This window comes from Acanthisitta chloris, unplaced genomic scaffold, assembly GCF_000695815.1.
Source record: "Acanthisitta chloris isolate BGI_N310 unplaced genomic scaffold, ASM69581v1 scaffold14349, whole genome shotgun sequence".
Lineage (NCBI taxonomy): Eukaryota > Metazoa > Chordata > Aves > Passeriformes > Acanthisittidae > Acanthisitta > Acanthisitta chloris.
In genome coordinates, this window is record NW_008690936.1 from 5,815 (window position 1) to 20,755 (window position 14,941).

At 38.3% G+C, this 14,941-nt stretch overlaps 1 protein-coding gene across 1 annotated transcript in view; it reads left to right on the plus strand.

The window, feature by feature from the left end:
- Positions 1–11,669, plus strand: part of PGM2 (phosphoglucomutase 2) — a 13,461-nt gene extending 1,792 nt beyond the window's left edge. The window contains exons 4-13 of the mRNA XM_009082032.1: positions 990–1,073; positions 1,885–2,078; positions 3,220–3,409; positions 4,054–4,151; positions 6,568–6,748; positions 6,867–6,960; positions 8,205–8,334; positions 9,625–9,814; positions 10,395–10,528; positions 11,277–11,669. Coding sequence (XP_009080280.1) covers positions 990–1,073; positions 1,885–2,078; positions 3,220–3,409; positions 4,054–4,151; positions 6,568–6,748; positions 6,867–6,960; positions 8,205–8,334; positions 9,625–9,814; positions 10,395–10,528; positions 11,277–11,379 — 1,398 coding nt within the window. The 3' untranslated portion in view covers positions 11,380–11,669. The remainder of the gene's footprint in view (positions 1–989; positions 1,074–1,884; positions 2,079–3,219; positions 3,410–4,053; positions 4,152–6,567; positions 6,749–6,866; positions 6,961–8,204; positions 8,335–9,624; positions 9,815–10,394; positions 10,529–11,276) is intronic.
- The last annotated feature ends 3,272 nt before the right edge of the window (positions 11,670–14,941 follow it).

Genomic DNA, 14,941 nt, shown 5'->3' on the forward strand with positions numbered 1-14,941 from the left:
TCATAACTTCTAGATTGCTGTGGAGTCTGAAGTCGAACATACAGGCACATTCAGTTTTGTGATTGTTGATTTGGTTGGTTTTTCTGGGGGGATAGGTAGAGGGTGGGCACTGAACCCAAAATAGCCTTTTTTAAAAGCAGGTTGTTGGAGTGCAGTGATGTTTTGCCAGGAGGGTTGTTGGATGTGTCCCCGTTGGCCCCACTGGGTCACCAGAGCAATAGAGAACCCCCTGCTCTTGTCCCTTGAACTAAAAGCAACAATCTCTCCCTGTACCAGTTGCTCTAGTGAGCATTGCAAACAGAACATAGTGGGATGAAGTCTTTATATGTAGCATTCTTGTACTGATACAAATTTCCATAGATTTAGGGTCAAGTTCTTCTTAGTGCAGCCTAAAGCAGTGTTGCAAGAACTACAGTTGATTGCATTTCACTATTAAATAAAGAGCCAGGAATAAACACAAATTGGACCTCTGGTCACAAATAATGCTTTATTTTTAATTCACTCAGTCTGGTTTGGGCTAATATGTAAGAGCTCTCTCCAAAACAATTCTCTTCTGAACCACAATGAAATAGTTGCTCCACAGGCTGCTCTCAAAAGACAGTGTGAATGAGACTGCTCTAGTTGCAGTTCTGTGCCCCATGTGGTCTTCTGTTGGCACATTCTAAGACCTTAGGCACCTCAAGTTATTCTACAGTAGGCAACACATGCATTTGGCTTTCTTCTATAAATACACTACTCTAGAGAGTCACAAAGGGTCTGAAACAACACTAAAAACTTAAATGGGAAAATGCATAAGAAAAAGCAAGGGCTAAAGTTGTGATACATGGTGGAGGAAAGACTACTGAGCTTCTGCTTTAGGCGGTCAGTGTATAGGAATTGCATCTTGGCTTACTTTTCATTCAGCAGTATGGAAGTATTATATCTGCATGAGAATAAATAGTATGTAATGTTTTGCACATTACACTTCAGACAACTTTCTCTTGTTGCAGCCATACACAGTAACTCATCTGAAGCTTTGTGCTGGAATTATGGTTACAGCTTCCCATAATCCAAAACAAGACAATGGCTACAAGGTACTCCTAGATGATCTGTTTTCTGGCTCTTTTTAAACATGTTTTTTTCCATGTAGAGAGACTAATGCTATTGTATATAGTTCCTATCATGGTATAGACCAAATTAATTGTCTTATCTCTTCTAGATGTATGTATTTAAAGCTAGCAGCATGTATGCTCAGAACATAATTAAAATCTTTGCTCTAGAAAACAGGTAGATAAGTCATACCATTGCACACCTTGGAACACTTTAAAATAGTAACCTATTTTCAAAACTGTTAACTGTTTCTCCAATTCATGATTTTAAAAGATCTCTTCAGTTTAAAAAAAAAAAAAAGACAGTTCAAAATATGTGAAACTTGAATTGCTTGTACAAAACATTTTGAATTAATTTCTTTTATTTTTGTGTACTGTATTTTTCTTTTGATAAGTGACATAGTGTAAGTTTTCTCTATGAGAGAAATCTGCTTTCCACTGAAAAAAACATGACTGAGTTGACTGGCACCAATCATTCCATAGCTGGGCTAGTCATATGCAGGCTTAGCTTCCATTTTGGTATTTTGGAAACTTCTCAGTAAATAACTGGGTCTTGTTTTGTGTTTCATTATGGATCTTGATACCTTTTGATAAAATTTAACAGCTTTTTTTATGGAACAAAAATGGGATTTGGGAAGAAAGACTGAAAATACGAACAGGACAAGACTCTGGGTATACTTAAGCTTAATATACTGTAATACTCTACTGAATGTAGTGCACCTTAGCCAAGAAAAAGTAACAAAACTATCCTACAATATTAATGATCAAATACTGGCTTGCACTATTTATTTTCTAGGTTTATTGGGAGAACGGTGCTCAGATCATTTCCCCTCATGACAAAGGAATTTCTCAGGCTATTGAGGAGAACCAAGAACCATGGCCTCAGGCTTGGAATGACAAACTGATTGACAGCAGCCTGCTACTTCATGATCCATATGCCACAGTCAATAAGGAATATTTCAAAGACATACAGAAACAGTGCTTTTACAGGTGACTGGTGTTAATTCCATTAAGAATACAGGCTATTTCATCCAGTATTTTAGTGGGGCAGTTTAAATTGATGGAAGCAAGGGTGGCTATGATCCTACCATGACCTAGTTCTGCCTATGGCTTCTCGTCATCTTTTGTGGTAGCACTGGCAGCTGCATGGTGCCATAGTAAGCCAGTTCATAAAACTGGCCTGGCAGAAGTCTAACCCAGCAAAATAAGCCCTTAGTTTCTGATTATATCACCTCCCTGTATTTTCATGGCCAGGTATCAAACAAATGCCACAGCAAGACTAGGGCTATCTTGTGCAGCTGGAGATGAGCCCAACTGATGGCCCAGCAGTCTTAAAATGAGATTGTGAGAGAGACACTGAACTAGCCTGCTATGCCAGTTCTGGAAGAAGGAGGTCTTACTTTGTCATTCAGGCCTTGCTTGTGCTGCTGGTGGCCTTCAGCACTTTGCAACAGCCAATTCCTGTCACTTGCTCAGTAAAAACTTCACTCAGCAAAATGAAGTGAATGGTTCTCTTTGTGATTAACAGTTAGAATCAGTTTATGTATTAGATGAGCAGCAGCCTTTTAGATCTGCTGATTTTGTGTCAAAATTTTGACTACCAGGAACCACGTTCTTAGTCTTGCTAGAAACAAAGTCAGAATTACTAGAAAGCTGTGGCTATGTGAGAAATTACACTGTTTTTTCAGAATTGGAATTAAATGTCTCCTTAGCAGTTTGCATGCTTTGTGGTATGTCCTAAGCTTGCAGTGCTGTTCTTGATGAAGATGAGTGTGCTCACGCTGCTCTTGGTTCAGTGTTCACAGTCTTTGGAACTGGTCTAAATTCTCGAGTTGAAGAGTCTTGTTAGTTGTATTTGTTTTCCACTTGGTTCCTTTGGGGAGCATACAGTATACTGTCTCTCTTATTCTGGTAATTATCACATACCAGGAAGTTGCATATCAAGAGTGACTTGTATTGTTGAAAAATTAGGCTAAGCCAGTTTTCAAGCCATTACCTTTTAAGTCTGACCTCCTCTTAACTTATAGTTTTAAAATTGATATAGAATACTGAGTTATATGTTTCCAAACATAATCAGTTTTGTGTAGAACATTCTTCCCCATCCAAGTTTACTGTTACCCTTTTATTTCAGGAATATAAACAAGGCAACAAGCCTGAAATTTGTTCATACTTCTGTGCATGGCGTAGGTCATAAATTTGTGCAGTTGGCCTTCAAGGCCTTTGACCTTAGCCCTCCTTTTGCTGTTCCGGAGCAGAAAGATCCTGATCCAGACTTTCCCACAGTGAAGTATCCAAATCCTGAAGAAGGCAAAGGTGTTCTGGTAAGTAGATTCATTTTAGTTGTTTTAAATGATTGCAATGTCTTAGTGTTTCCTTTTTGCTGGAAGCCACAGCTATAGATATTGGTGGAAGGTCTGTTTTGTTTGTTTTCATAGCATTACATTTAGTGAAGAGTTAGCTTGACATAACTCTGTTTGAGCAGTCAAGTAGTAATTAGCTATAACTAACTTGTTCCGTGCTCTAACAGAATGGGTAACGTCTGCATGAGGAACAAAGTGATGGTTAATTTAAAAAACCATAATTTTCACACTTGGTTTTGGAAGGTTCCTACAATTTAGATCTGAAATGCAAGGACTAATTTGTTCTGATACAGCACCAGGAGGGGGCAGGAGAAGTCCTGACATGTGGTTAGAATTTCTGCTACAACTATTTCAGCTACACTTTGTTAATGAAGGATTGAGTGTTTAACTCAGGCTACAGAAGTGGAATGATGTAGGTAAAGTTAAACGTCCTGACAGTCTTCTATTGCTGCCAGGCTAGAAGTTCTTGGTTTTTTTGATAGGGACATAATGATTTTGGGTGTTTGAGATTAAATAAATTGGGAAAATTACTTAAAACCTATAGACAGTGAAAATATTATTTGTGGATATTGATGCTTATCTTGTTCTGCTTGCCCATTTTGCAGACGTTGTCTTTTGCTTTGGCTGAAAAAGATGGGGCAAGAATCATTTTAGCAAATGATCCTGATGCTGATCGACTTGCAGTGGCAGAGAAACAGGAGAGGTATGGTAATAAAGAAATGCAAACCATTGACATTTTTTGCTCAAAGACTAGGCTTGTTTGGAGAATTCTTACTACCTGTGTTGCAGAGGAAGTGTAGTCACAATGATTGTTTTTGGACTGAAAACACATAGAAATGTGAGAGGACAATATGAAGCAGACCACAGTGGGGGCAGGAAATGAAATCATGACTAGACACTGTAAAGAAGCCTCAATAAATACTTGATGCTTCCTGTGCTTGAGGCTTGCACAAAACCATGTGAATTGTGATTGTGCTGTACCTTTTTAAAGGTAGGTTTTCAGTTAGAACTTTTCCACATAAGACTGATAATCACTTTCATACTATGTTTATTAAATAACAACTTGGAAATTCAAGAGAACCTTTATAATTCCATGATAAACTCTGTTCTTTAGCATGAGTTCCTTCTTGAATAGTGATAGACCAGATGTTTTAGAAATTGTTACATGATTTGGGCCTCTCTTCCTCAGTTCCTCACTTCTTTGCATAACGTTACATACCTGCATTTCACCTTAAGGTTTGTCAGTGTTTGGTACTAGTAGATTTGTCAGACTCATTTGTACTCTTGCCTTTAAGAACCAGCTATGCATGCATTATTTATGTATATCCTGTCAAAGAACAGGGTCACAAAAGATAGACTTGCTCCAAGAGGGGCTTCTAATAAATTTTTTGTATGTATGGAATTCAACCTATAGTTCTGACTCAATTTTGCCATTCCCTTATTTCATGGCCCCTGATATGTATTGTGATTATATTTGAGGATGAAAAGAAGCTTCAGTACTGCATTTGGTATCATATCTACACATAGTGATGTTTCTCCTTTTTCTGCCTTGATAAAGCAGAAACTAGTCTGAGCAGTTAGGTATTACAAATCTTTAAAAAAAGGTTTTCAGCTCAGAGAGGAGCAGAGATAGTCTTCTGCTGGGCTAGGAGCAGAAATAGTATATATGAATTCCTTGTGTATGGAGTCAGAAAAGGGATACAAAAGTATGGCAACAGTCTTTGGTACCCAAGGGATGAGATGTCCTCAGTGGTTGTGGTTGATGCAGATAGTCAAGTCTGTATCAGTTAGACAAATTGCAAAAGCCCAGTCAAAGGAGACAGTGCAAACACCCATTTTGCTCACCAGGTAACTTCTTTCAGTCTTGTAGCAGCTTCAAAGGTGGCATTGTTTTCTTCGGGGTTTTGAGGTGCTTTTCAATTCATTAGCCTTACAGCATGAACTAAGGAGGCTCCTTTGCCTTTAGAAGAAGAATGGTCTAGCTGGCACACTCTGCTGTGTCTTGGGCAATGTTAAGTGGAATGCCTGTAATTTAATGGTTTTGGTCCGTGCCAGTCTCAGGTGGAAATTCAGCATTGAGGAAAAGGCATGAAAAGCTTCAGTTTGTGCTCGTTAGGATGGGTTAAAACAAGAATGCAAAATCACTCCTGTTTTCATCTAAGAATATAAAGCTATCAGAAGCTTGAAGAGAGGGTGTTAGTTTATTGGATTTATTGCCAGTGAGAGCATGGTGCTCTCATTCTGCTGCCTCTGTGCTCGGTGTTTAGCCAGTCTTAGTTGTCTCCTAACTTCCAGTCCTTCGTCCTCTCAGACTTCTGCTGTAGCTGTTCAAACACTAATCAAATATTAATATAGGCTTCTACAGTATCTGTACTTCTTCTTTGACAGAAACTCCTGCTAGAGCACACTCTCTGAGGGCTCTTACACTAAGTTGCCGCTGTGCATTGCTTTGTGCCTGTTGGCATCAGTAAGTGCAGGAGACTGAGTCTGCTTCTCTTTCACAACAGGTACTGTTTCTGTAGGTCTTGGTTTTGTCAGTTTGGTAGTGTCTTTGTCCCTTTGTATGACTGGGAATTTTTGGACAATTTTGACATTTGTCATTCCCTATTTCCTTCAGGTTTTTTTTTTCTGTTCTAGCAACACATCAATACTAACCTTTTCTTTTTTTACCCATTTGAGATTTTTTTCCAATCTTCTCAAATGACCAATTGATGTATTTGTGATTTAAAAAAAAAGTATTTGTCACCAGGTCAACTAAAAGTACTGATCACTTGAAAATTGTATTTTTTTTGTCTCTGTGCCTGTCTTAATCACTGATTTTTATTTTTTTAATAATTTGTTTCCTGGATTTTTTGTTTTACTTAAAATATGCTGGAAATATCACTGTTGCATATTTAGATAAACCATGTGGAGGAGGAAGGTAACCATTTCAGAATGTTTGGGGGAGGGATTTCTTCATTTGTTCATAATGAACCCATGATACCTTATTATTGTTACTTGGAATTCAGAGGCAGTGGTTTATTTGTTAATATTCAGGGATAGAAGAACCAATAGATTATTTTTTTCCTCCAGTATTATTCTTTTAATTCATGTACTTTCTATTATTTATTCCCCTCTAGTGGTGAATGGAAAGTGTTTTCTGGAAATGAACTGGGAGCCCTTTTAGGCTGGTGGATCTTCACTTGCTGGAAAAATAACAATAGGGATACTCGTGCCATAAAAGATGTCTACATGTTATCCAGTACTGTTTCTTCCAAAATCCTGAGAGCAATTGCACTAAAGGAAGGTTTTCACTTTGAGGTAAGCAGTGTGTTATACATTACTCCATGTTCTTTTATTTGCTTTCCTACACAGTGTCATATCTTTGTAACACATTATTTTTCTTTTTAATGCCTTTTATTTCTTCTCACTGCTGTAGGAAACACTGACAGGTTTCAAGTGGATGGGCAACCGTGCCAAACAGCTCATGGACCAGGGAAAAGCTGTTCTTTTTGCATTTGAAGAGGCAATAGGTAAGAAACAATATTATGTTTTCATACCCTGCAATAGAGTGAAAGTAGAACTACTGCAGAAAATGAGAGAATTGCACAGAATTGCAGTGAGTGTGGTTGGAAAGGAGTGCTGAAGGTCATCTGATCCAACCTTCCTGCTCAAGCAGAGTCACCTTAAGTGTGGTACTCTGGATTGTGTCCAGATGGCTGTTGATTATCTTCAGGGAAGGAGACTCCACAGCCTCTGGGCAACCTGTGCCAGTGCTCTGTCACTCTCACAGTAAAGAAGTAATATGGCAACAAAAAGGTGCTCTCAACATAGTGGATGTGTTTCTAGTGAATAATAGATAATCAGCCATTTGGCTGAGTGATACTACTGGTTTTAATCCTTTGTATCACTACTTAACACAAAGTTTGGTCTGAGCTAGGTGCATGTATCTGCAGTACCATGGCTATGTAGACTTGGACTTCAAATTCTTCAGAAGCTATTTAAATTTAAAAAAAGAAACAAACACTTTTTTTCAGGCTTGAATTGAGTATGTTTGCCTGACAGTTTTAAGCTAAGTGTAAACATGAATAAAATGAAGTTAAAACTCCCCCAGATTATACTTGTAAACTAGAAAGCCATGAAAGAAAGCCATTAATAAAAGCTCTGAATTCATGAGGAGGAAACTGTAAAGCTATAACGTTATTTCTTAGGTATAGCAGTACCTGAAAACCAGAGAAAATATCACTAATTTCTGGAACAGATTGCCCAGAGAGGTCATGGGTTCTCCCTCACTGAAGGTGTTCCAGGACCATCTGGACTCAACCCTGAGCCATGTGCCCTAGGATGGCTCTGCTGGAGCAGGGAGCTTGGACCAGATGGCTCATTGTGGTCCTTTCCAACCTGACTGGTTCTGTGATTCACAGGCAATTATCAGTGTTACCTTATGCTACTCTGTAAGGTAATCACATTGAGGCAATGTGCTATACTTGCATTGCTCCTGCAGTGTGGTATTTATCTTTCAGGAGAGCTCCAAAAGTACTCGAGAGCATTGGCACTGACACACTGCAAACCTCTGTCTTGAAATTCCATTAATACCTTGCTTATCAAAATTAACACAGATTAGAAGTTCAATTTTTTCCACTTTGGATTTAACTCTAAAATGTCTGTACTATCATAATGTGAATTTTTTCCTTTAAAAGATGTTAGTTTGATTAACCTTCTCAACCCCTATTTTATCTTGCTTCTTCATAAAATGTATATAATGTTCTCTGTTTAGGCTATATGTGCTGTCCTGCTGTTCTGGACAAAGATGGTGTCAGTGCTGCTGTTATAACTGCAGAGATGGCTAGCTTTTTGGCAACCAGGAATTTGTCTTTGACTCAGCAGCTGAAAGCTGTCTATGATGAGTGAGTTCAGTTCTAATTGTTTAATTTTCAGACTTTCTCCATTTCACATACAGGGGTTAATAGGGACTCAATAGCAACCTATAGTATATGAAGACATAAACTTTGGGTTATTATATTATTAACATAATTCTGTACTGATAGTAATCTTCCAGAAAGTGCTCCTGCTTTATGGGCATGCATATGTTTGACTGCCTTTTGTGTCATTTTAAGGTATTTGAAAAATAATTCTACCTTACTAATTCCCTGGTAGTTAATGATATTTTTTGGGAGTTTTCGTTTGCTTGTCTGAAAGCTTATTCCCTTTTGAGAAGTTCTGCACTTGGGTCCTTTTACAGAAGACTGGGCTGGTTTTTCCCTTTTGAGAAATTGTACACTTGGGTCCTTCTACAGCAGCCTGGGCTGGTTTTGGGCCAGCAGTAATGCTGTGTTGTAGGGATTATAGTGCTTCTTGCTGTTTAAATGAGCCAGACACATGAAAATGTTGATGGCAGGATGGGTCTTAGTAGCTCTGGCATATTTATGCTGCTCATAGAAGCCAGCTTGCTTCTGTCCTGCAAGATGTCCATAAATATAACTTTATGTAAGGAACCTTTCGGTTTTCTAGGATGAATATCCTAGTGCTAACAAAAGATTCTGTTCTTCAGATTTTCACTTACATCAAGGATATTTGTTGAGTCTTGATCTTTAGCAAGAGCTCACTTAAACAACTAGTCTGTGCTTGTATGTTTTTCAACATGTTCTTTTTGCATGTTAGCAGGACAGTTAGCAGGACAGTCAGTGTTGGCAGGACATTAGTTGTTGCATATTCTGCATCACATTACTTACCAGCAAACAGATAGGGTAAAGAGATAACGCTTGGAATGGTTTGGTTTAGTGGAAACACTTTAATGGGAGAGCAGCTTCTGAAGTGTGATTGGAAATAAACAGCCTAGAATGTGCTTTACTCAGAATAAGTCAGCTGGAATCCAGTCCAAGAAGCTATTTAGATTTAATCTCTTCCCTTGCTATGGTGCTTAGAGCTCATCAAGGCAATATTGGTATATTTTATTTTTTTCTGGTTTTGCAGTAAACATTCTCATTTTTAATCATTAAAAGAAAGAGACATCTAAGTATGTAAAATAGGACAATTAAGCTGTTGAGGCCTTTTTTTAATTGTGAGGGTGTGAACTGGTGCTACAGTTGGGTGACCATGAGTATAGTCTTGCTTTATGGAAGGTTGTGTAATGTGTATGGTGTACAACTCTAAAAAGAACATTGCTGCTTGAATTCACTAACACTGTGACTTCACAGATATGGCTTCCATATTACCAAAGCTTCATATTTCATCTGCCATGATCCTAAAGTCATCCAACAGCTTTTTGACAACCTTAGAAATTTCGATGGAAAAAACACATACCCAAAATCTTGCGGTAGATTTAAAGTTTCTGGAATAAGGGATCTAACTACTGGGTATGACAGCAGCCAGCCAGATCAAAAGGCTGTAAGTATCTTTTTTGAATTACACATAAATCGTATACATATGTATATACACATGAAAAATTCCTTAGAGGGATACTCTAAACTTTGTGTTACATACTGAGTCGTAAAATAAATCAGATTGGGGATGATGAGGAAATTAAAGTTTGGGGGGTGTGTGGGACACTCTTTGGGTTTGTGGTGTTTTTCCTGTCCAAGATGAGTCTGTAACGGGTGGTAGGAGGATCTGGCATTATTTTCTTGTGAGGGTAAGTTTAAATGGTCTACTGAGATGTGGCATTGGATTCTTTATCTTTCCACAATCTCTGTTTCTTTTCCTGCTGGCAAATGCCATCATAGAGCTATTTCTATTTGCAGTAAGAAAGGTTGACTGGACTTGAAAGGTGCTACCTAGCAGTGAGGTACTGCTACCAGATTATGGGTTGAGGGCAAGGCTGTCATTGTGGCCTCAAGACCACAATGTTGAAGAAAACGGAACTAAGCTTTATTTTGGCTGATACTTTTGTTATATTATATGCCATCAAGTCATGGATTTATATATAGTTTCTTCTCAAGCTTCTAAACAAATATTCTTGATATTCTAGATACTTCCCACTAGTAAAAGTAGCCAAATGATAACATTCACTTTTGCTAATGGAGGAGTGGCCACAATGAGAACCAGTGGGACAGAACCAAAGATCAAATACTATTCTGAAATTTGTGCACCTCCTGGAAACAGGTATTGTCATTTATAGCAGTAAATTTGGTGTAATAGTCTCTGTGGCTTTTTGGTGTTGTTTTACTGGGATAGAGACTCTCCACAGTCAAATAATATTATTTTAGTGAATGTATTTGCATAAAGCTTCAGCTCTGCAAAGTTTATTGACAAATTGTTGTCACTGAAGTTCCTTTGAACTTAGTTTGCATTCAGTAAAAGCAACATCAAGAAAAACATTATGCCGTAAACGAAATTATTTTCACCTTCTTTTTACATACATAGTTGCTTTAAAATGATAGAGCCATGTATAAACTGCTCTGATACATTTCAAACTCTCTTATGTTTAGTAATTAATCCTTGACTGATAGCCTTGGAAATCATATAGTCTTAAAGTTAAGTAATTATTAACTTTTGTAATGAAAATAATCTTTTCTCACAGATGAAAATTCATCTGAAAATCCTGTTGCAAGTATGAAATTTACACTTCTAGTCACATATATTGAGTGATAGAAGATCTTCTGAACTCAATTTGACTGTTGTATGTCAGATTATATTGTGGGTTTGTGTTTCTCTAAAGTCTTCATGCACATCAGTTGGGGTGAACATCAGTGCATTACCATAAGAAATCAAGTCTATATACTTTTAGCATTAATATAAAATGTTTGTCTAAAACAATGCAACAGGCCTAAGAATCCCTCAGACTGAAAATGTGCTTTTTAGCTTCTCCACTGTGACAGTTTTCTATGTTTGTGTGGATTTTGTTTCCCAGTGATGTTGAGCAGCTGAAGAAGGAACTCGATGAATTGGTCATCGCTCTTGAAAAACACTTCTTTCAACCAGAAAAAAATCAACTTCAACGACAGACTGAGTAAAACAGCAAAATTACTACCTTAATTGGTTTTTGCAGAATTAGAAGTGTATTATTTAAGAAGTGAAGGATTTTTAGGACCAAACATCTGAGAACTCAGACTAAAAAGACTTCTGCTTTTATTAAGAGTTCTTTTGGGTACTCTTGGATCTAGTATCTTATTTTGAAAGGAAAGTATCTTTGCCCTTAAAGGACCAAAAAAACCCCATCAGTTGAACTAAAAGCTCTATGAACTAAAAGTTGACTGCAAATGTATTTCAATCAAAACTTGTTTTAATTAAATACTATAAGTAATAACCTGATTTCTGAAGCACAGCCTTTTTTGTGGGGACTTTTATTTCTTTTGTGTGCACATGATCTGATAACACTATGCAGCTTTGTCGAGGTTTAGATTTGCAAAGCAAGTTCTTCTGTTAGCAAGAAGTGCTGAAAGCCTGTGGTGAGACTTTGACCAGCTTGTTTTAGAAGTAGTGATCTTTCTTTGGGATTTTTGCCCAAATACATGAGAAACTCACAGCAAATTTGCTGTAGATCTATTTGCTGTGGGACTGTATATGATATTCCAGGCTATAGATACCAAATGTGCTAAACTGTCTTTTACTACTGTGAATGTATTAGGATAATATATCTGCACACCACACCTTTCTGTTGCCTTGCTGAACTAAGCATAATTAGTTCAGTGCATGCCCCAGTCTCAGTGCCTGTCATACTCTTTGCTACCAGGACCTGGTGCATAACTCTGCATGTCTAATTTAGAGCAGAAGTTTCCATTGTACTGCATGCTGTTGTCCATGCCAGCAGAGCCCAAGAGGGTTATTTGGAGGTTACCATTTGACCTTATTATAAAGGTTTTCTGCATTTTGGATATCAGTGTAGTTGTAGCAGTGCTTGGGTAAAGAAACTTCTTTGCCAGAATTACTTCTGGTATCCCACAGAGAATGACTAGTTGCCAGACCATGCACAGATCATATTTGGGAAATGATTCCTAAAAGAGCAAACTGGCCAATCCATCCCCAGTAAATACTAGCTTATCTTCTTTGCTAAGGTGCTAAGAAGCCACTGGGTGCCTGCATCTACCTTACAGACTTTAGAGTTACCATTGGAGGACACAAGGAAATGAGTAGTCCCTGCACTCTGTGGCTGTCACATCAGTTTTTGTGCTGTCCACTGAGCAGATGCATTTGGAAAACTCTGCAAGAGTCTTCCAAGTCTGGTAGCAGGACCAGCAATGAGCCATCCTTAAGATGGCTTTAGAGCATCCTCAGAAACAGCACAGATATGGTCAGGATGATGACCCAATCTTTGTCATTCTGTTTTCTTGGGGTCAAGGGATTTACTTGCTTCATTCCCTGCTCTGTTCCAAACAGAAGTTCAGCACTTCAGGGTGGGGGAGAATGGGGACAAAGAACACCCAAACCCACAGTGGTTTATCAAGCTGCTTGAACAATTACAACAAACTACATAATTACAAGATGAAACTTGTTGCTAGACTCTTTGCTAACCTTGTCTTGCATCAGAGAAAGAGGATCTAGAACTGAAATAAAGAAGTGAAACAAAGGCAGTAGAGTGTAGCAAAGAGAGAAGTTAGTACTGTGAGTTGGAATGGGTGTTAAGCTACAGCTTCTTCACTGCTGCTCTAATTCCTTCACCAAGGTGTTGTGTAAGATAATGAAGCCCATTCAGAGAGTATTAGTCCCAAGACAGAAATTAAAAAACCAGACAAATATAATTTGTGAATAAGCAGCCTTGAACTGGGAGCAGGGGCATGAGCATTTTATTCAGAAATGGGAATTGCCATGACTGGAATAAAGAATGGTACAGCTTGGGCTGAACTCAAGTGTAAGGGAATCCCTGGCTACTCCTAGAGGAAGACACATCCTAAGTCACATATAAATGGGTAAAATGAGCCTGTTTTTTATAACAGTTGAAAACATATAACACATTTGTAAACATTTGATCCTATAGGGAATCATGCCTATGGGGCTAGACAGAGAAGAATTAGCATAGTACTCAACCCTCTGCCAAAAGAAAAAAAATCTCAAAAGATAGTAATGCTTGAAGAGGAGACTGACAGACTTTGCTTGAAGATTATTAGTTTGCTTACTAGTTACAGTTTCAATCCATCCCTGAATTTTATTCAGTAAATTTTATGAAGTTATGAATAAGTATTGTACAATATTGACCTTGAGTTGCTGAAGGATTTATTTGGGAATTTTGCTATATACAACAAAGCACACAAAGATAACTGAATTCACTATAAAAGAACATTTAATATACAAGCAGTTTTTTTATATATTGTACAAGCATGTGCTTAAATTTGTAACTAATTCACCTACAAAGTTTCTGTAAATAAAGTTTCATTCTCGCTCTTGCTTTTCAAAGTTCTGTGGCTGAAGTCACCTGGATGCTGTATATAAATCAGAAAATTAATTGTAAATGAAAGTAATCACCAACAAACCTGTTCTCTGCCCATAGATGCAAAACTATTCAGAGGTAATTAAGCTGAATTGCTTTCCTTCACAATATTTATTTGCACTATAGAAGCCACACATTCATCAAGGATAGTATTTCTGCTCAAATTTCAAGTGGAAGCCAACATTACTTTTTTGTATGGCGATTGCCAGGTAACTAAAATGAGGTCACACACTGTCAGAACACTGTGCACAATGGGATGAGCCTATTAAACTCTCCAATTATATCCTAACACCCACCTAAATAAACTGTAATATAGACGATGGCATAGCAACAGCAGCTTCCAAACAAAAGGGAAAGCTTCAAGTACTCACACAATCACTGGTAAGTAATTTTCAAATGTATTCATGGGAATGAAGGGGAGAGGGGATTAATCATGACATCTGAAATGCTCAGAAACACAGAGACTGCAGCAGGCAGAATCTATAACAGTAGCTCAACTCTCTCTTGACTCTTTACTCATTATCAGTGATAATAGAAAGGCTCTTGTCTACAAAGTTATTTACTAATGTCATTGGCATGCATTCCTTCAGCACATGCAGTAGGCAAACTATGCTGCAATAACAGTTATCATGAAAATTTTGTTTCTGAAATTTGGAAAGCAGCTGGACATCAAAACTCCCTTTGCAGAAAGACATGCACTTGGTAGAGGTGATGTTTCCTCAGCACTCATTGACTGACCCATCACCACTTTGTCAGCTTGCCCAGACCATTTGCTAATGACAGGAAAATGCAGGTAAGGCTGTTTACCTTTTGTCCCACTGCCTCTTCCCTTGACCCAGAGGCTCCCAACTCACCTGTGCCGTGCTGACAGTGCACAGCACTTCCCCTCTGGAGGCACTTATGATCTTCCCAAAGGCAGACGCGATGCCTGGCGTGTACCTCAAGCGTCCGTTCTCTGCCAGCAGGTCTAAAACACCAATGGTTCAGGGGTCAGAGCACCACCAGCAGCACCTTAGGGTGGCCAACAGCAACAACAAGTGGCCCTGGATGTTCTGCAGTCCAGTGGTTACTCACTCATCAGGTTGACAGTGACTGGGGACATCTTCTCCTTGGCCAAGGTGTCATTCACGGCTTTTTGCTTCACTGAGCTC